The 19620-nt window shown below is 42.3% G+C and overlaps 2 protein-coding genes across 2 annotated transcripts; both read right to left on the bottom strand.

Moving 5' to 3' along the window:
* Positions 1–2710: 2710 nt before the first annotated feature.
* LOC146639216 (uncharacterized) lies at positions 2711–3874 on the bottom strand. Its single transcript, XM_085351218.1, has one exon. The coding sequence runs from the start codon at positions 3872–3874 to the stop codon at positions 2711–2713; it is 1164 nt and encodes a 387-aa protein (XP_085207344.1).
* A 6554-nt stretch (positions 3875–10428) lies between these two features.
* LOC146639215 (uncharacterized) lies at positions 10429–12683 on the bottom strand. Its single transcript, XM_085351217.1, has 2 exons — positions 12238–12683; positions 10429–11103 (listed from the first exon to the last, which is right to left on the bottom strand). Exons 1-2 carry the CDS (start codon positions 12681–12683, stop codon positions 10869–10871), a joined length of 681 nt encoding a protein of 226 aa, XP_085207343.1. The 3' UTR covers positions 10429–10868.
* Positions 12684–19620: the final 6937 nt, after the last annotated feature.

The following is a 19620-nucleotide window of genomic DNA, read 5'->3' as shown; positions in this document are numbered from 1 at the left end:
AAGTCTCCTCCAGCAGTGGATAAAACTTCAACATAATAAACATTTGCATAAAAACAGATTTTAAATGTGTGGATTTTATATTTTGCTACATGAATGAATGTGAACGAGGTAAAACAGCCAGCCTTTTCAGTCATTTTATTGCAAATGAAAAATGTGAGCATACATGTAATTAAATCTTCAGTGCAGATTAAAAGTACAATACACCATCCATAAGCAAAAGCCTCATAATAATCAGACGATAACACAGTCTAACTCAGACAAGGGCACCAGTCATTCAATATAATAATCAAAGTTAAGAAGGAGAAATAATGAGACAAAAAATATGAAATAATAGGATACGACAAAAAAGAAAACATCAAAAGTCAGAGTCAGCTATCAAAAGAATTTAAAACATCAAAAAGTGTAAAAGATTTCTGATTATGGTGCAAAGCAGAAATTCAGTTTCCAGTTTAAACCAAAACTACAACAATGAAAGATTTAGAAATCTGACGACGAGCACGTTCAGGAGCTGCAGCTGAGCAGGATCCAGACTCACCGAGCCATCACTGCTTTTCTTATCTGTAGAACATTGTGATCTGCAGCTGTCTTCTATCCAGCGTTCTGTCCTTGACTTTTTGTTTTCTAAATGAGAAACTCTCTCCAAAATCTGTTCTGCAGCGTTTCACTGCAGGTCGCAGTCGGACGTGAAATACAGCAGTGAGCTCTCACAATCACAGTAAACTGAAACTAGGTCTTCAAATATATTTTACTCGACTGAAGTAAAACTAAAAACACTGCCTGAAATGATCCTGTGCTTCCTTAAGTGAACTTGAGATCGACCCATTTAGATCATTTCATATTTTTATTGTTTCAGTCTAGAGCAGCTTTGCATGAGTCACTATTAAAAATAATCCTTCTTTACCTTCTGCTGAACCTGGATGTAGCCACTGTGATGTCACCCTTTGTTTTCAGCTTGTGGAATTGAACAAATTATTTTACTGTTACAATATAATCTACAGCATTAACATTGCATTAACAGTATAACAGATGGCTTTAAGACGGCATTAAGATGTTTAGACATACAGGCGCCATATTAACCTTTATTCCAGGTGCAGTTATAACTATTTTTATACACACCCTGCAGTTTGTGCTTCTTAAAGAGTTGAAGCTCAGTCAGTTAATTGAAGGTCAGAAGCTTCGTCCGGCGCTAGGTCCAGACGATCTATTGTGTAAGTGACTTAGAGCTACGGAAGGACACGCTTACAAAACATACATGCCATGTTATTCATTATTATCTTTTATTCGTTTATATCCTTTTTATTAAGCTTTGAGTAGTGGCATTTGATTAAAGCATTTATTCAATATATTCCGTATATAGTTTCAGTTAGGTTGTTACACATATGAGAGTGGCTTCTGTCTGGTAAGAGGTCATGAGTTTAGTTGGCGAGGTGAGACAGAGGGCATTTGAGGTCGAGACACACACATAGTAGGTAGACTCATTTCTAGGTAAGAGTTTGCAAGCTTGTAACTGCATTTTGGAGACGGAGAAAATGTTCTTTTCAAATGTGTCAGAAGTCGTTAACAGAACATTTGTGGTTTTGAAACTTATGCATGTGAGGTATCTGCTTAACGCAACAGGGTGCGTAATAATACCCCGATGCTATAAAACAATTGCTTGTGTATTGTTAGGAGGAGATCGATGCTGATTGTGTGACAGCGGAGGAGCAATAATGTCAGTGACACAAACACATCGATGGGACCGTGGGCACGAAGTGGGCTGTATTATTACTGTGGGCATAACACTCTTTTGGTTCGTGTTCCTATGGGAAGTGTAGGAACGTGCGCAATGGTGAGATTAGGAGCTCCACTTGTGCTAATTGGGGGCAGAGCAAAGGTTATACCAGAAAGAAACACACGCACATTGGCAGCCAGGCGCAAGAGACACATTTTGGCAAAGAGAGGGACCGAGGGAGCACATGCCTACGACCCTACGATGAATTCACCCACCTGGATTGATTCCATAGGAGTTCCCAATGAATATAAATTAGCAGACCAAATAGCTTCAGGATTTGAAAGTATGTTCACATGGATAACACCGAATAAAAATGTTGACCGCATAAACTATGTCCATTATAATGTGCTGAGGCTCTCTAACCTGACCAGGGACGCCATGGAGGGGCTCGCGGAACAATTGGGTCCGACCTCGTTGATGGCAGTGCAAAACAAGATGGCCCTTGACATGTTGTTGGCGGAGAAGGGAGCGTGTGTGCCGTGTTTGGTGACCAGCGTTGTTTTGTATCCCTCCTCGATATCTGAAACCGTAACAAGCTTCAAGCTTCATCATTATTCTTTTCACAGTCGTCGTTTGTTTGTATCAGGAGTGTGCTGAGGTATCATCCAGCACTCCTTGTTTGATTGCCAAATTGCATGCGTTTACTAAAGTTTCAAACTGGAGCTCCGCCTCCTTGGACGCTCTGTTAGCAGTGACCTCACAGCGGCCATATTATTGGCCACATGACGTCATTAAAAATGCTCCAACAGCACAAACACGGTGCAGAGGTCCAGTTTAGGAGAAGCTGTTTGAGCTCCTCTGTCACTCAAAGCTAACTTTATAATGTTGTCAGTCCATGAGGATTATTTTGAACTGTGAATCATACAAAGCTACCCTAGTGACGTGTTTGTATGAAAATGAGATCTTTGTGTGTTGCTTTTTTCAGTTCAGCTCAGTTACTCACTCGAGAACAATCCATTGTGAACTGTACTCGAGTGAGTACTGACGTCGGGCTCTGCACTCTCTGGCCCAGTGTCCAAACTTGCTGCAGTAAAAGCAGCGATCTTTTCTCTTATTCCTGCGAGTCTGGCTGCTTCGAGGTGGCTCTGGCAGTGCCAGCACATCTGATCTCCACTCTCCCGGATGAGTTACAGATGGCTGATGTTTTGAGGTAAACGTGCCCTTTAACTCCATGTTTTCTAAAATAAATTTGATCTTGGAAAAAGTAAAAGTTTCCCACTCAACATGATCCTTCAAAAGCTTCGCCACGTGAGGCTGCAACTTATCTACAAGGTGAAGATTAAACAGAAAAGCATTTGCTTCACTCATAGTGGAATTCCACAGTCGGTGGAAACGTTCAGTGAAATCTGTCACCGACTCTCCGGGTTTCTGAAGAATCAACCAAGGGGGCACAAATTCAGGGTCATTCCAGGCTGCATTTTTAATCGAGGTGGCGCACTGTGTGTCGAGCCAGGCCGTCATATCACGAGTACGTCGCCACCTGGCCTCGCCATCCACTCCTGGCAAGTCAAAATGTTCCTTCACATTTTCCCACTTGTAGTTATAAACTAACTTCAGCAACTTTTTGAGCTCAGCAGGAGACGGCTGATACACCATGCAGGTGAAACGCAGCCACCTGTGGAAGTCGCTCGGTGTTTTGATGGGGTCAGGAGCATCTCTTAACAGATCGTAGAGCTCGCCTGGGGTCCATACGGCCTTTATGCCATCCACAAATTCTCTGCCGCTGCTCTGCTTTTCTGCCGTAGACCAGGTCGCGACAGGCGACTCTTTCGGAAGACTTCCCTCGTCCGTTTGCGTGCCTTTTTCCTCAGGCGACTCTTTCAGGAGACTTCCCTCGTCCGTTTGCGTGCCTTTTTCCTCTTGCGTTTTAACTTGTGGAATATTTGGCGGCGGTTGTAGTACTTTTTCAGCTTCGGGACTTTGGTACCCCTGAAGGAGCCAGTCATAGTTTAGCCCCACTTGTTGCAGCTCCTTGAATAACTTCTCCTCACTCGGGTGAGGTTGTACCAGTGTCACAGCAGAAGGAAATTCCTTTCGCTGCTCTGGTCTTTTGGGACCTTCAAATGTTTTCTGCCTCAGACGCTTTGAGCTGTTGGACCCCATGATGCTCGCTCTCGGTGTGCAGTGAAGGCTGATTAACACTCCAGGTGTTTATCTGAAACAGAATAAATGTTGATCAGTTTTGGAAACACACTCGTGATGTTCAGATTGGCACAGTTAACGGATAAATAAAGGCCGTCTCATCATCATCATCATCATCATAACCTGTAACCCCCATCGTGTAAAATGACCAATTAACATCCAGAAAACTTTCATCATGCCTGATATATTATGACATCATCATGACTAATATGTGTGTGCTGCATCTAAAGTCAAAGGTCACTCTTTCAAGGATGCCAATATTCACATTTTGGACAGAGAAGACGGAGTGAACGACCCTCTTTAGACGGAGGGCGGAGCTTATGACACCGACTGTCTGACGTTCTTATGGAGAACAGTAGAGTTTAAATACCAGGGACTCTCCACCGTTTGGTTTTACAGCTGCAGAAGCTTCTCAGATGAAACTTAAAGAAGTCCAGTGGCTTTTCTTTCCAAGAAGCAGATCTCTGCAAAGACCAGATTATGAACAAAGTGACAAAATTATTGGAACTTCCGATTATTGTGTCTTTGAGTGTTTTAATACCTTTGGAAAAGGGCGAAATAACAGTGCAGGGTCCAACGTCATGTGGCTAACAACGAGGAGCTGTGAAGGCAGGACAGAGAGAAGTTATCGCTCTGTTGTTGAACACAAACATGCAAAGCATATCTTATCCCACGCAGACAGCTTTCTGTGAGCACGCTCAACTGAAGCCTTAAACTTGTCCACTACAAACTCAGGCAGTGACAAGTAGTCTGATGACAGCAGCATGAAACTAATTCAGAACATTCGACGCGGTTTGCGATTCAGAGAAGAGAAAGAGGAAGTAAAGGATGCAGATTTACTGAAATAAAGGCACTTACAACCTGCTGTAAGAAATACTACCCCAGTACTCTTAGTCGAGTAAGTGAAAAAGTCTGAAGCCACCATTCATTTCTTTTGGAAGGTGTTTCAGAGAGAAACTGGCCATATTTTATCGTACCACCCACGACTCAGGGCAGAGTTCCCCAGTAATTAGCTTCAGTTTATATGATTGTAATTGTGTTTACCTACAAATACTTAAAGGTCAATTCATATTAATAATTGTACTACAAATAAATGCAAGTCTTTGGTTGGAAACAAAAAAATGTATAGAAATTGCCTTGCTACCTGTACATTTATCCTTTCTGAGGTCCTGATGAGTAAAGTGAGCGAGGAAGTTCAGAGAAGACAAAGGCTGATCTCATCTCAGCGTGAGGCTGGTAGATCCACACGACTGCTGTCGTTTCCTCTTCTAAAACACAGTAACAGAAAGTTTGTCCTCAGAGCGGAGCAGATGTGGACAAACGTGAATTAAAAAGTGGGTTCGGTTTGGCCTGAAATTTGTCTGTTTGCAGCACGGAGCCTCTGATGAAGACGCCTGCTGGAAAGTTACAGGGGCGGAGCTCGAACTGAGAGGCTGAACCATGAAACTATGAAAGTACAGACATAGAAATGAGCTGAACAGACTTTTGGATATCTGCAGTTCCTTTCATGCATGGGAAATCTGTTTTTTATTTTTTAAATAAAAACTGCAAACCATGAGGTGACAAACTGATATATGGTCCCTGTGCTGCAGGCACAGCTGAAGGGCAGTGAACGCCTTTGCTCTGTTTTCACAGGCTCCAAAACATTCCCAGCCTAAACTAGTTTGCAGTGTCTGCCTTTACAGATGGATTCTGTGCATTATTTTGTTTCATACCAAGATTCAGCTTTCGTTCGCCTACGTCCTGTTTTATATCCTTAACCCTTTGACCCCTGCGTGGAATACATGTGCAGACATGCAGGACCTCCACAAAAAACACAGAGTCCCGTTTCCCCTCTTTGCCCAGCGCCTCTCAACAGATACGACTTGTTTGCCTCTCCTGCTACATATTTCACGTTGAACTGTGTTTGACCTGCAAAGGGGACTGGATTTCAGTACAAGTGACGTCTGTGATCTTTGTTTAGTGACGGGTGTAGAAAAAAAGTTTCACCTTCAGTTTGTTTAAAGTTTAAAGCGAGGGGCGAGTCCTGCGCTGCAGCTGCTGAGATGAAAACAGGAAGAACTGTTAACTGACTCAAATATGTCACCCTGTTATTTTTAAAGTGACTTTTTGTGACTTCCTTCTGCAAATTCTAAAATATTTTAATTCAATTCAATTCAGTTTTATTTATACACAACAACAGTCGCCTCAGATCTGAGCGCTTTATACTGTAAGCTAGACTCTACAATAATACATACAGAGAAAAACCCAACAACCATATGACCCCCTGTGAGCAAGCACTTTGGCGACAGTGGGAAGGAAAAACTCGCTTTTAACAGGAAGAAACCTCCAGCAGAACCAGGCTCAGGGAGGGGCGGGGCCATCTGCCTGTATTTTACCAGGTGCCTTTCATCTAAACTAGTTCAGTAGCTCAGTAATAAAACAGCAATAGTTGGATAATAATGTGAAAATAAGGACTCAGTGGGGTGTGGAGATTCAGAGACCTGATTTTTAGACCGATTACGTCACAGAGACGCGACGAAGGCTGTCCAACTTCGAAGACTCTTCCAAATGCAGCCAACAAGTGCGTCCTCCTTTTCCCAGATTTGAAGGATGTGTCGGGTGTATCCTTCGTGGCCCAACCTATCCCATAATTCATAGTGCTGCCCAGCCGATTCCAGTTTCCAACAATGGCGGCAGCTACTTAATTTTAATATTACTCTAATTACTCTTTCTGGAGAGAGAAAAGAAACTGCTGTACGTAGAGCAGCGGTCCACAACCTTTTTTGCGCCACGGACCGGTTTATGCCCGACAATATTTTCACGGACCGGCCTTTAATGTGTCGCGGATAAATACAACAAAATAAAACTAGTACCGGTACCGAAAAAAAGAAGATTTATTTATAACACATGTGAAAAGACCCAGGAAAACCGAGTTAACGATAAAAACGATAACAAAATAACGCTGAAAACCGATAAAAACCCCGAAAACCACACATTTCACACCTGAGCCTCAACTCTCGCGGCCCGGTACCAAACGACTCACGGACCGGTACCGGTCCGAGGCCCGGGGGTTGGGGACCGCTGACGTAGAGAATGTAGCTGTGTAAACTTCAAATATCTGCTCGATTTATCAAGACATCACATATTTCTAAAAGTGCTCCGACATTTTCGGAGACGTCTGTTACCCACCAGCTCGATAGCTGACCGCGGCGATAACGGCGAACTCTGGGCACATCGTTTTCAACCCACCGGAGTTAAACATGATATATAAGTCACTCAGATAACTTAAAAATGTTATTTTTTCAGTGTTTGATTTGTTCCTGAGTAAATCTGTTTGGCTGAGATTAAAGTTCTAGTTTTCACACAGCTGAATAAACGTCAAACAGAAAACTGATTAAACAGAAGTGAGACGGTCGAGAGTTTACTCCTGTGTCCTGTTATATTGAGGAAGCAAGCAGCAGACAGCCGAGTTTCTTAAACTCTACAGAGACAGCGGTGACGCAAATCTGTCCAGCTTTTTCAGTCTTCAAAGGACCTGCCCACGTAGACCGTGAAGGCCGGGTCCTCAGGAGGATGCAGCCTATGAATTTGGACACAGCTAATAACAATGCAATGCCATGTAATCGCCATGGTAATAAGGCTACTTTCACGGGTCGCCACTGATGGTAGCTCTGCTAATTGGAAGTTTTATACCAGCTAGGGATCTTTGACTGAATGTGATTACCATGGTAACAGGAAAGAGCTTGATATGAATCTTGTAATATCAGGTGTGGGAATGTTAGTCACCGTCTGATTGACAGTTTTTATCAGGTGGCCCCGAGTGTCAGGTGTGCAGCAGCATGTTTAGTTGACCGATGATGGTAAGTTCTCCAGCAAGAGAGCGTCACTGAGCTGCCACACGTTGTCACGTTGGCAGCTCAGTGACGCTCTGTGTTGGATTTCTAAACAGGCTAAGAAGCTAGATCTTCTGGTGTCTCAAGCTAAAGAGTCCAAAGCTGGTCATGCTGTTACCACAGCGCCCCCACATGACAGAGAAAAGAAACTGCTGTATGTAGATGCTTGTGATTAGTTACAGAAAAGACACGACTGGACAAATCATAGAAAGAAACTCATTTATTGATAGTTAAATAGTAAAATAAAGTTTTCTTTTAAGGATATGTTGAACTGTTTTGAGGTGAGACGAGCAGCCGCACAGGAGTCAGGGAGGCTTTCACAATTTAAAATTAAATGAATCTGTCAGACTGAAGGGAGACATGACTTCACATCAGCACAAAACTCTTTCACATTATCACTGAACTCTCTACAGAAATAAAAACAAAGCTCTGACGGTACATCTAGACCACATTAAGTCATACAGTCACATTTTAAAGTTCACAGGTGTCTTTATATCAGGGGTGTCAAACAGGAGGCTCGGGGCCCAGCAAAGACTAATTCGGCCGGTGGAACAAGTGAAGGAAGGCATAAATTTTGCCCTTTTAACTGTATTTCCGTAAGTTTGCAGCTTTTCTTACTGATAAAGACGTCCACCATCCACATTCATACTATAACACAGAAATAAAATAACAGAAAATCAGTTTGAGGGCAGAAAATTTCTTTTTTCAATAATGAGACTACAGTAAAAGTTTTCTGTGAATTAACAAAAACTTGGTGTTTTATAAGTACAGTGTGAGGAATGAGCTCTCTGAACATTTAAGCCCAAAGAGTCAGGCTGGCAGGTTTCTTTCTTTCCTGCAGCTGCTTTTATTTATCACGTAGAAAAACTGAGCTGTACTGTGCAGACTGCCCTTCTTGGTCTCATATGAACACATGTCAGGGATTAAATATGTACTTAAGCTTCTTTACGCTGACAGAAAGGCCACTTTCACTGGTCCGGGCCTTTTAACACAGGGTGGGCTGTATGTGGCCACAATGCAAACTGAGTCTGACACCCCTGCTTTACACCTTTATCCAGCAGAAACTGACAGTTTGACAAAAACAGCTTTAAAAATCTCTTCAAAGGGATCAAATCTGCATCATTACCTCACATGAAAATACAAATAAATAAAAACATGAACAATATCTCAAAGAAATATAGTGAAACTAAAACATTTCTTCACATTCATTCTCCTCTCTTCATTACTTTTTAGTCTCTTTAAAGCTAATTCATGTGCAGCTTCTTCATATTGTGCATGTGCCCAATACTGTCCTGTTTTGCATAGTTTAACATTTGATTCCTTCACAGCTTGAGGGGGTCGGACCGCTCTCACATCGCTCTGCTAAATGTGGAGCCATGAAGCTATTTGCTTAGCTGAGCAGAAAAAGGTGCGTCTCTGTAAAGGCTCACAGCGTTTCTGCCAGGATCCAAACCAAGTCAGCTTTAGAGGATTTTCAGCCACTTGTTCCGAGCTCGAGCATCCTGACTTTTACTCTGCTGCAGGTCAGAGACCTCACCAGCTTTTTACTGCTCTGCATCCATCTGACAACAACATTAGTCACATTAAAAACATATTTATTTGAAGTCCCGACAGTAATTATGGACTCTTCCTTAGTAAACTCAGTGCATTTACATGATGCTGTTACTGACCGTGAAACAGTCGATCAGCTGACTGTCTCTCTGCTTCTTCTTTGGTAAATGAAACATACTAAAATCTTTCCTTGGACTCATCGTTGCATTAAAACTCGAGGCTTCGTGCTCAGCTAAGCTAACGTCTCCTGGCCTCAAATTTGCCCAAATGTTGAACTATTCATCTTCTGTTCACGCTTCCAGCCGCTCTGGCATAAAGTGAAGCTACAGCGGCACTCTGCTTTAGTGGCATTTCACATTAATCTGCATGTGCAAACTACTCAAAATACAATAAAATACAACAAAATAAATACTAAAGTGTGAAAGCACATCCTCGTGTCTTTGGTGAAGTCTCTGTGCTTCAGAGGTTAAACCTGCAGGTCTCACAGTTTTAACCGTGTGAGGAAAAAGAGACTTTTTAATTTTAAAAAAACATGGGAAGAAATCTCACTTTCTTTGGAGTTTCTGGTCTGTTGGTTGGACGTTTACTGAAAGGTGGAAACAAGCTGCTTTCAGACGAGTTATTCCAAGAAATAATCAAAAAACCTGACTGACTGCAGTCCTGCCTGATTTAAGTCACTCATTAAACTCTACAGAGCAGACTGACGCTCGGACGGATGATGGATCCGTCTTCATCACAACTCAGTTTTACCCTCCTAAGACCCAAACTCTGTCATGGTATGCATTTTTAATTTCTCTTTGCTATTTGGGCTGATTGGGACCTGATGGATGTAAAAACAAAGAATTACCTGTTTTGTTTTTTTTTACCTGATTTTTGTCTCTGAGAAAAATTAGATCCACATATGAGGACATTCATTTTAAATTTCGATAGAACAGTGGCAGTATAATGTCCTTGTTAGTGGATATCAGGCCCTTGTAGAGCAAAATTGAGTATTTTGGTCAAGACGACCCAAAATGCGATGTCCACATATGTGGACGCCAGGTCCTAGGAGGTTAAACAAAAAGAAATCACCACCAGTTTTCACTTGCAAGTAACGTCTGAATGACGAAGGAAAGTTACAGGTAGTTGGAGATAAAGTGCTATATTAAATAAGCTTGATATGTATTTGCACAAAGCAGCGCAGCAGCTGTAATAGTTTTCTGTCACACAGCAAAGGTCTGAGGCTCTTTGAGGACGTGAAGCCTCTGAGTCTGTCTGCGCTTTAGTGTTGGTGCTGTTTATGATTAAGACTCCAGAATGACCGATCACGGTTAGTTTCTCTCAACTATCCAGACCAAAACGGGCCTGGATAGTTGCTGACATATTGTGGTGTGGACTGGCAGCTTCAGGACAGAAAATCTTCTACTACTACTTACAGAAAACATTTTCACATGCAGGCAGAAAGCTGTGATAAATATTCTTATAGTGTAAGTGAAGGTGCTGCACAGCTATAAATGGCCTTCAGTGTGAGTAAAGCTTAGTTTCTCAGATCACTTAGTAATTTTGGGCCTTACACAAGTGCAGCCCACCGGGACTTCGATACGCGTCTTCTGGACTCGATATGTGTCTGCGTCCTTACACTTGGTCTTCATCAGGACCACCATCGGAGCCCAAACCTCCACAGAGTTGTAGTCGTTCACCTCGCGCCCGTCGATGATGCATCCCTTACAAAGGCACTCGGCAAAGATGATGTCACGTGGATACCTGCTGTCGTTTCGGTCTATGCTGGAGACACAGACAGACAGAAAAGACCTCAACACGTGCAGGAGACAGTGAACACACAGCAGATTCAGTCAGGACAATACGCGGCTTCTCAAATCAAAGCTCGTTTAATATTAAAGCTGGTAGCTTTCACCTGCTCGCTGGTTCCAGGTTGAACTTCCTGAACCAGCTCAGCAGCCGTCCATCCATTTCTACTCCGCAATAATCCAGCCTGCTCTCTGCACGTCCAAACTTTGGATCAGCCACCACCAGAGATGGGCAGTAACGCGTTACTTGTAACATCCACCATACCTGCTGCTGAACCAAAGCATGATGTATACCATGTTGGTAAATAAATAAAGAATTATTAAATATGTTCCAATTCAAATCGATTTTAGCCAAAATAACGCGTTATCGATTCATTAAATCCTGAATCTATTTTTGTCAGTCTCTGACCAAAATTCACTGAACCAGCAGCAAAAAAAGTTCCAAGCTACACTTCACATTTGTAAAACATCGTCACTGTTTCTCTCTTACTTTGACTGTTTTGCTTCCACCACGATACGATCTCACTTCCTGCACAGCTCTGTCTCTCTAAGTGTCCTTCAAGAACAGTTTCCCATCTCAAATCTCTGTTTTCTGCATTATTTGCTGCTTATTACGCACCAGTCTACCTGTGTGTTCAGTGCTGTCAGCCTCTGACAAGAAAGCCTGTTCAGTGCAGAAATGTAAACTTTTTAAAATGATGCCAAAACTCTTAGCTGAGTCTCTAATCAAACCTCTGTAACTTCAGCAGCATCAAGTTCAGAAGCTGATTCGTGGTTTTCTTCCATTTTTGATTGGCTGCAGAATATTTTTAAGGTTATCTGTTAGAAAAAGCCAGACCAGGAAAATCTCCTTTATGTGTTTCTGTTTTAGCCTCAGTTACTTTGACACAAACGCTTCAGCTGTGATGCTCACAGCTCTGATGAAGGGTCAGCCTTGTTTTTATACGGAGATTGAAAAAAAATATAGAATTAGAATATTTCTGACTGTCAGTCAAAATTCAGTCGAATCGATGATAGAAATTTGCGACAATACCCAACATTCAAACTTTCATTCAAACAGTAATGAGTAAGAGAATGAGCATTTTTGTCCCTCTGCGGGTTCCATACTTACTAGTAACGCCACGGAGACAGCGCGCGGCCGTTGAGTTCGTGCATTTGCTGGGCAGCCTGTTCGCAGGTGGTGAGCTCCTGGTGCTCGCGGGCGTCGCGCTGAAGGTCGAGCTTCTTCAGGTTGACGTCAAACTTTCGCTCGCGGGCCTTCACCTTCTCGGCGCTGAGACACCTGGAGGCGGCCGGGCGGAGCTCGTGCATTTGCTGGGCAGCCTGTTCGCTGGTGGTCAGGTTCTGGTGCTCGCAGGCGTCCACCATCTCGGCGCGGAGCTCGTAGAGGATCAGCAGAGAGAAATGCAAAGTGGCAGAAACAGTCAGAGAGAGCTTGGCGTGATTGGCCATCTTGACTTCGGACGGCTGAGACTGGCGCCGCTCCATTGAAGCTGCTTTAAATACGGTAGCGGAGCTCCTACGGCTGCCCGGTTGCCATGGGGATCTCCTCAACATTTCCTCACGACAAACAGTCCACGTGCGGCCCCGCCCCTCTGCTGGCTGTGCGCTGTGTTTGTGACCGCGAGCAGACAGCCTCGTACCTCTAATAAACTCCGCCGTGAGCTCTTTTTAAACATTTCACACGTTTCATTGTTGGTTTGTTATTTTAAAGGTAGAGACAGATGTTTATGTTTTACAGAAAAAGGTTTTATCGCCTGAAACGTGAATATTGTCAGGTTTTCTGCAACTGCTGCTGTTCTGATCCTCAACAGTACATCTCAGTGTTTACATGTGTTTACACAGTTTTTTGTTTTTTTTTGTTAATTCTGTGGAGCTGAACACTGCGGCTTTACACAAGACTGAATACAGCTAAATCTGACTTTCTGTAGCTTTTTATTAGCAGTGACTTTATTTATTCTTCACATGTTGGTAGTTTCATGTTGACTTTTGGCAAAATGCAGTGACAACAGATCTTTGACTTTAATGTGTTTCTTTTTGTTGTTCCCTTTTTTTTGACCTATTGACCTATTGAAGGCTGTAATAACCTCATGCCAAATAATCTATTTTGCAATTAATGTTTGGAAAATATTGGATATTATGGGTCTCTCCCCCCCCCCCCCCCCCCCCCCAAAAAAAAAACAACAACAAAAAAAACAGGGGTCTTTATGACAATAAAGCCACAGAAACCTAAAAAATATTTAAAAAATAATGAAAAACTTTATACCTATGGTTAGGTCTGAAGTTGTTTAAAAGATGTGATGTGGAAAAAAATGAAAAATGAATTCATATATGATAATGCTATATCACCTGTTGGATGGGGACCCGTTTGGGTCCCGAGGGTAAACAGTGGATGTAAATTTTAAAAACTCTTATTGCTCCAAAAATAATAATGCATCCAAATCAATTTTGTTATCAATTATTGACCTATTCAAGGCTGTAATAACTTCATGCCAAATATTTTACTTTGCAATTAATTTTTGGAAAATATTGCATATTATGGGTCTCCCCCCCAAAAAAACAGGGGTCCTTATGACACTAAAGCCATAAAAACTTTAAAAGATCTGATGTGGAAAAAAATGAAAAATGAATTCATATATGATAATGCTATATCACCTGTTGGATGGGGACCCGTTTGGGTCCAGAGGTTAAACAATGGATGTAAAGTTTGAGGGATGCTGAAGGGTTAAACGTTTGCAAAATGTATTAAACTAGGGTGACCAACCGTCCTCTTTTTTCTGCACTTGGTGATTTGTAAAAACCTTTATAACATTTTTTATTTCACCATTCATTAACTGCACAGAGACGGTACCGTGTAAATATGTTAAAGTTTTCTTTAAGAAAACAGTATTATTAAAGTTCTTCATGACTGGGCCAAGTGTCCTCTTTTTTGGAAATCAAAATATGGTCACCCTAATTAAACGGTCCAAGGTTCAAGTCCGCACTGTGCCATGAAACACCCGTATTCTCCTGTAAAATATAAATGTGAAATAAAAGATAAAACACATGAGGAATTAAAAAATAAAATGTGAGGTCGTTCCTGACTCTTCACATGGAAAAAAAATCCTCTTGAAGGTTTAAACATCTGAAAACGTCTCCTGCAATATCAGCATCAGGAACAGCAGCTGAAAAATGGCTGCTGCAGTTTTTACTATCTGCACACTGGATTCTCTTTGTGGGGGGACCGGTTCTGACGTCAGGGCCCCCCCAGGTCGTCATGAACTGTCAGTGAACACGCTGCTGTAATTTTACAAGATAGCAAGCAAGCAATTTATTAATATAGCACTTTCAAAACAGATCTCAGCTGAAAACAAAGTGTTGTGCACATGACATAACAAATAACAAAATGAAATAGTATATGTAAAAAGAAAAGCAAATTCAATCAGACAAAAACCATAAAAGGTCCGGGTCAGACTGTGTCATAAGCCAGGGAGTAAAAGTGATTTCTGAGACGGGCTTTAGAAGTGGACAATGATGGAGCACGAAGAAGCTCAGAGAGATAAGGTGGAGCAAGACCTTTAAAACATTTAAAAACAAGCATTAAAATTTGAAAATGAACTCATGCAGCCAATGGAGTGAAGCCAGGATAGGAGTTATATGCTCTCTCTTACAGGTTCTGGTTAGAAGTCGTGCAGCAGGATTTTGGACCAGCTGCAGACGGAGATGCAGAAGAAAGGAATAAAAATAAATGTTTTTTCCAGTTTTTCTTACAGGTGTTTTGGTTCAGGTCCAACACAAAGTGACTTTTTGAATATGAACACATGAACATGTGCCCACCCCAGTCAGAAATGCAGATGTTGTCATTTGCAGCCAGACGTGTGCACTTTCATTTATTACAGTTATTCTTTGCAAAAATTAATCACTTATTTGAAAAACTAGACATGCTTAAACCAAAAGAAATTTTGCACAAAACTTACATATTTCGTGGGCCTTGCAAGTGGGTGGAGCACAATGGCCTCATCGCACCGCTTATAAAACTGCAGAAGCTTAGCCCCACCGCTGTGTTTCAGGTAGGGCGCTATCGCTGTTGCTCACACATTTAATTCAACTTGGCACTGCCATTGTGGTACATTGCATCATTTGCATGACTCCTTCAGGCTGGGTCATTTAAGAGAGTGAAACTGTTTTTTATTGGCTCATTTATTGTTAGCTGTTAGACCTTGAGACACAGGTGACATCAGTTCCTGGGTAGACCCATCCCCTGCAGCTAATTTTAGATCCCAGAGTCATCCTGCTGAGTTCACCTTTAGGAATGTGGACTCCTCCCACATATTTGAATAGCACTCCTTGTTTTTATACTGCACTGCAGTAAATGTCACAAAGGAAGTAAACAAACCTTTAGCATTTATGGTGAAAATGAGTCACCTGCTGTGGGTGTGCACATGACTGATTTTACATCCTGAGGTTTTAGGCTGACCAACGTGGTCAGAATCTCATCAGAAAAACATTTGTGCCAAAGATAATAGTACCACCGTCCAATAGGAGTGTGCTCCAGGTGCTGAAGTAGATGTGAGAATTGGAAAGCAGGAAGATTGATTACGCACAGGAAACAGGGAAACACACAGGGTTCCCACTGCAGCCCCCACCCCTCTGCCCTGTCAGGAAACCCCCATCTGTGCCTGAGCTCAGAGTAACACTGTTGGGAATGCGTGCCTCTCTGATATCAGGGCGAAATGTTCTCACAGACCTAAGATGTCATTCAGCGCTATCCATTCCTCACATACATCCAGTTGAAGAAGCATCCAATGATTATCTGTGAGAAATTACTGATTGGTAAAAAGGAAAAGGTTACATCATGTTTTGGCCTGAAAGCTTCTGAGCCGATGCTGAAACAGTGCCGTTGAAGGTGAGTGATAATCTGTCACTCACAGTAGATTCAGATGATAATGCAGCCCTGAATCTGATGGACCTCAGAGCTGCTGCCTTCTTCGCCTCAGACACTGGGTTGGCATTGAGGCTGCAGCTCATCACTGGTTCAGTTCTCACTTTACGGGGAACACTGGGATCCATCCTGGGACCAGTCGTCTTGTAACCGTGTCTGCTTCCATTTGGTGATACCATTAGGAGATTAAACATCTGCTTTCATTTCTATGCTAATGATTTACAGCTTTAAACCTCAGGGTTCATTACAACCTCTACCAGGCTGTCCACTAATAACGTCCTCTAGTTAAGGTCCGAACTCTTCCACGGCAGCATTTTTAATTTCTCTTTGATATTTGGGCTGATTGGGACCTGATGAATGTAAAAACAAAGAATTACCAGATTGTTGTTTTTTTTACCTGATTTTTTTTTCTGAGAAAAATGAGACCCATATATGATATTTGTTTAGAATTTCGATAGAACAGTGGCAGCATAATGTCCTCGTAAGTGGATATCAGGCCCTTGTAGAGCAAAATTTAGTATTTTGGTCTAAATAACCCAAAATGTGATGTCCACATATGTGGACGCAGGTCCTAGCAGGTTAAACAGTGACAAAACTGAGGTCCTCTTCCTTAGTCCTTCCACGTCTTGAAGTAGGCTATATGAATGCAGCTTGTTAACTTAGCTAGAACAGTACAGTAAGATGCAGCTTAAAGCACCTGAAGTGGCCGAATGAGCTGAGCATCCAGACTTCATGATGTCAGAGAGGGTGGATATTCCAAATGCTGATGAAATGAGGGGCTGCTCATCAAAAGCTGCACAGAATTAGGATCTGGAACCTTTAAACACAACCAGCTATGCCTTGACTTTACATCTGAACCGTTTCCACACTTCAGTCAGAAACAGACTGAGTTACTTATTTTGCACGTGTGATTTTGACTTTTAACAGCAGTTTTCCTGCTGGAGGCTCCCATTCACTGGTTGTTATTTACCTTGCTGAATGTGTATTTGTCAGTACTGTTTGAAGCAGTGGCGGTTTGCTATCGCCCATTTGCTGGGAGTAAGGGCGCCGGGGGCGGGGGACCTTCTCTGACCGGCTGGAGCAGCATCTAATAACCAACTCGCAAAATAAAACAAAATAAAAACAAACCAACAACCACGAAAACACCAGACATCATGATACAGACTTATAATTTGCACCGATGTTTTTTCTATAGGGAAAAGTGAGCGCGAGAGCCCTCGGTGCGCCTGCTCGCTGCTGAAGTCAAAGTAAACTTTATTGTCATCTCCGCTACATACAGTCCAGTATATATAGAGACGAGACGACGAGGCTCCAGTTACAGCAGTGCAAGTAAACAAACAATAAATATCAGAAGAGTAAGAAAATAAATCTACACTTTAGGACTCGGGGTAAAGGGATCAATAATGAACAGAACAATCCGGTGCCACAGAAATGATCTGTGCTACTCCAAAAAATAGTTTGTCTGCTATAAAACAGAGAAGCATGTTACAGGCCTGACAGCCAAAGGTTCAACACTCGTCCTGTTTTCTAACAGGAAACAGCGTTTACACACACTCACTGGAATGTTTCTGGCCTTTTCAACTGTGACATTTAGCAGAGCGCTCATTGTTCTAAAACATAAAACAAAAGAAGACCACTCACTAGCTCACTATCGATATCCCTCTCTCCCCACATCACTCTCAAAACTTTCCCCTCCTCCTGAACCAAATGTCATGTTCCATACTATTTTTCTTTATTTTGTGTATTGATCACTTTAGTAATAGTAATGATCATTTTATCACTTAGTTATATACGCACAGTGGGATGCAAAAGTTTGGGCAACCTTATTAATAGTCAGTATTTTCCTGTATAAATCGTTGGTTGTTACAATAAAAAATGTCAGTTAAATATATCATAGAGGAGACACACAGAAGTGAAATGAAGTTTATTGGATTTATAGAAAGTGTGCAATAATTGTTTAAACAAAATCAGGCAGGTGCATAAATCTGTTGTCATTTTATTGATTCAAAACCTTCGGAACTAATTGTTGGAACTCAAATTGGCTCGGTAAGCTCAGTGACCCCTGACCTACATACACAGGTGAATCCAATAATGAGAAAGAGTATTTAAGGGGGTCAATTGTAAGTTTCCCTCCTCTTTTAATTTTCTCTGAAGAGTAGCAACATGGGGGTCTCAAAACAACTCTCAAATGACCTGGAGACAAAGATTGTTCACCATCATGGTTTAGGGGAAGGGCACAGAAAGCTGTCTCAGAGATTTAAGCCGTCTGTTTCCACAGTTAGGAACATATTGAGAAAAAGGAAGACCACAGACTCAGTTCAAGTTAAGGCTCAAAGTGGCAGACCGAGAAAAATCTCGGATAGACAGAAGCGACGATGAGAACAGTCAGAGTCGACCCACAGACCAGCACCAAAGACCTGCAACATCATGTTGCAGCAGATGGAGTCGCTGTGCATCGTTCAACCATTCGGCGCACTTTACACAAGGAGATGCTGCATGTGAGAGTGATGCAGAGGAAGCCTTTTCTCCACCCACAGCACAAACAGAGCCGCTTGAGGCTCTGTTTGTGGGTGGGCGGAAAATTCCCAGGGTGGCGTTGTCGGGTTTTTGTCAAATTGTGAAGACTCTCCATTCTTCCCCACCTCGTGCTGCCACATTTAGGTGACGGCTAAGTGAAGAACATAGTCGTGATTCCCTTTCCCAGAGGAGTTAAGGATGAGCTGACGGCACAGACCTGCTGTATGTGCTGTGGAATTCCCTTTGGCTCTGTGTGTTTTGTCAGTTCGTATATACGGCACGAGGGTGGCGGCCCATCTTTAGAGATGACGTTTGACCGGCGCGCTCTCACCGTGCTGCAGCATGCGATAAAAGAATCTCATCAAGTGTTTACAGTTTACTTAAAAACTTCCATGACACCGTCTATGATCACATTTACAGGGAAGATTAAAAATAGTAAAAACATGCACAACTGTAAAAAAATGCTGAGTGACTCAGCTGAACAGTTGTTAGGTCGTTCAGGAAATAACAGTCAAACATTCACGCCCCGATACAAAACAGGCTGCTACTATGAGTCCCAGTGAACTGATGCAATATCACAGCTGTTTTTCCCCAGAATGTTTTAAGCAGACATCATATCTGAGATGCCAGTGCAAGTGTAGGAGGCCATTATCAGGCTGAAAACCCCAAATAAACCAATCAGAGAGATGAGAAAATGAATACACTCAGCAATTCGGCAACACCAAAAGGCCTGAAAGAACACAGAAGACAACTCAAGTGCATGATGATATAATTATTTCCATGGTTTAGAAAACCAACTTCAAACCAAGTCAGGAACACCGTTGAAGAGGCAGGAGGATCAGTATGAAGGTCTACAAGCAAGAGACGCCTCGATGGATGCTAATGCAGAGAGTTTACAGCAAGGTGCAATCCTCTGGTTACACCATCTTAAAGAGCCGTGACGGTTCGGTAAAAACGACTTGTGGACAGACGAAACCAAACTGATGGAAAGAGAGAAGTAGCTCGACCGGTAAATCGAGAGCTTCACCATCTTGGTTCTCTGGGATTGGTGGTGCA

The sequence above is a fragment of the Diplotaxodon limnothrissa genome, linkage group LG1 (genome assembly GCF_057381915.1).
Source record: "Diplotaxodon limnothrissa isolate DT_005_m linkage group LG1, D_limnothrissa_male_GT1.1, whole genome shotgun sequence".
NCBI classification, from domain to species: domain Eukaryota; kingdom Metazoa; phylum Chordata; class Actinopteri; order Cichliformes; family Cichlidae; genus Diplotaxodon; species Diplotaxodon limnothrissa.
This window is presented reverse-complemented; position numbering and strand designations above follow the sequence as displayed.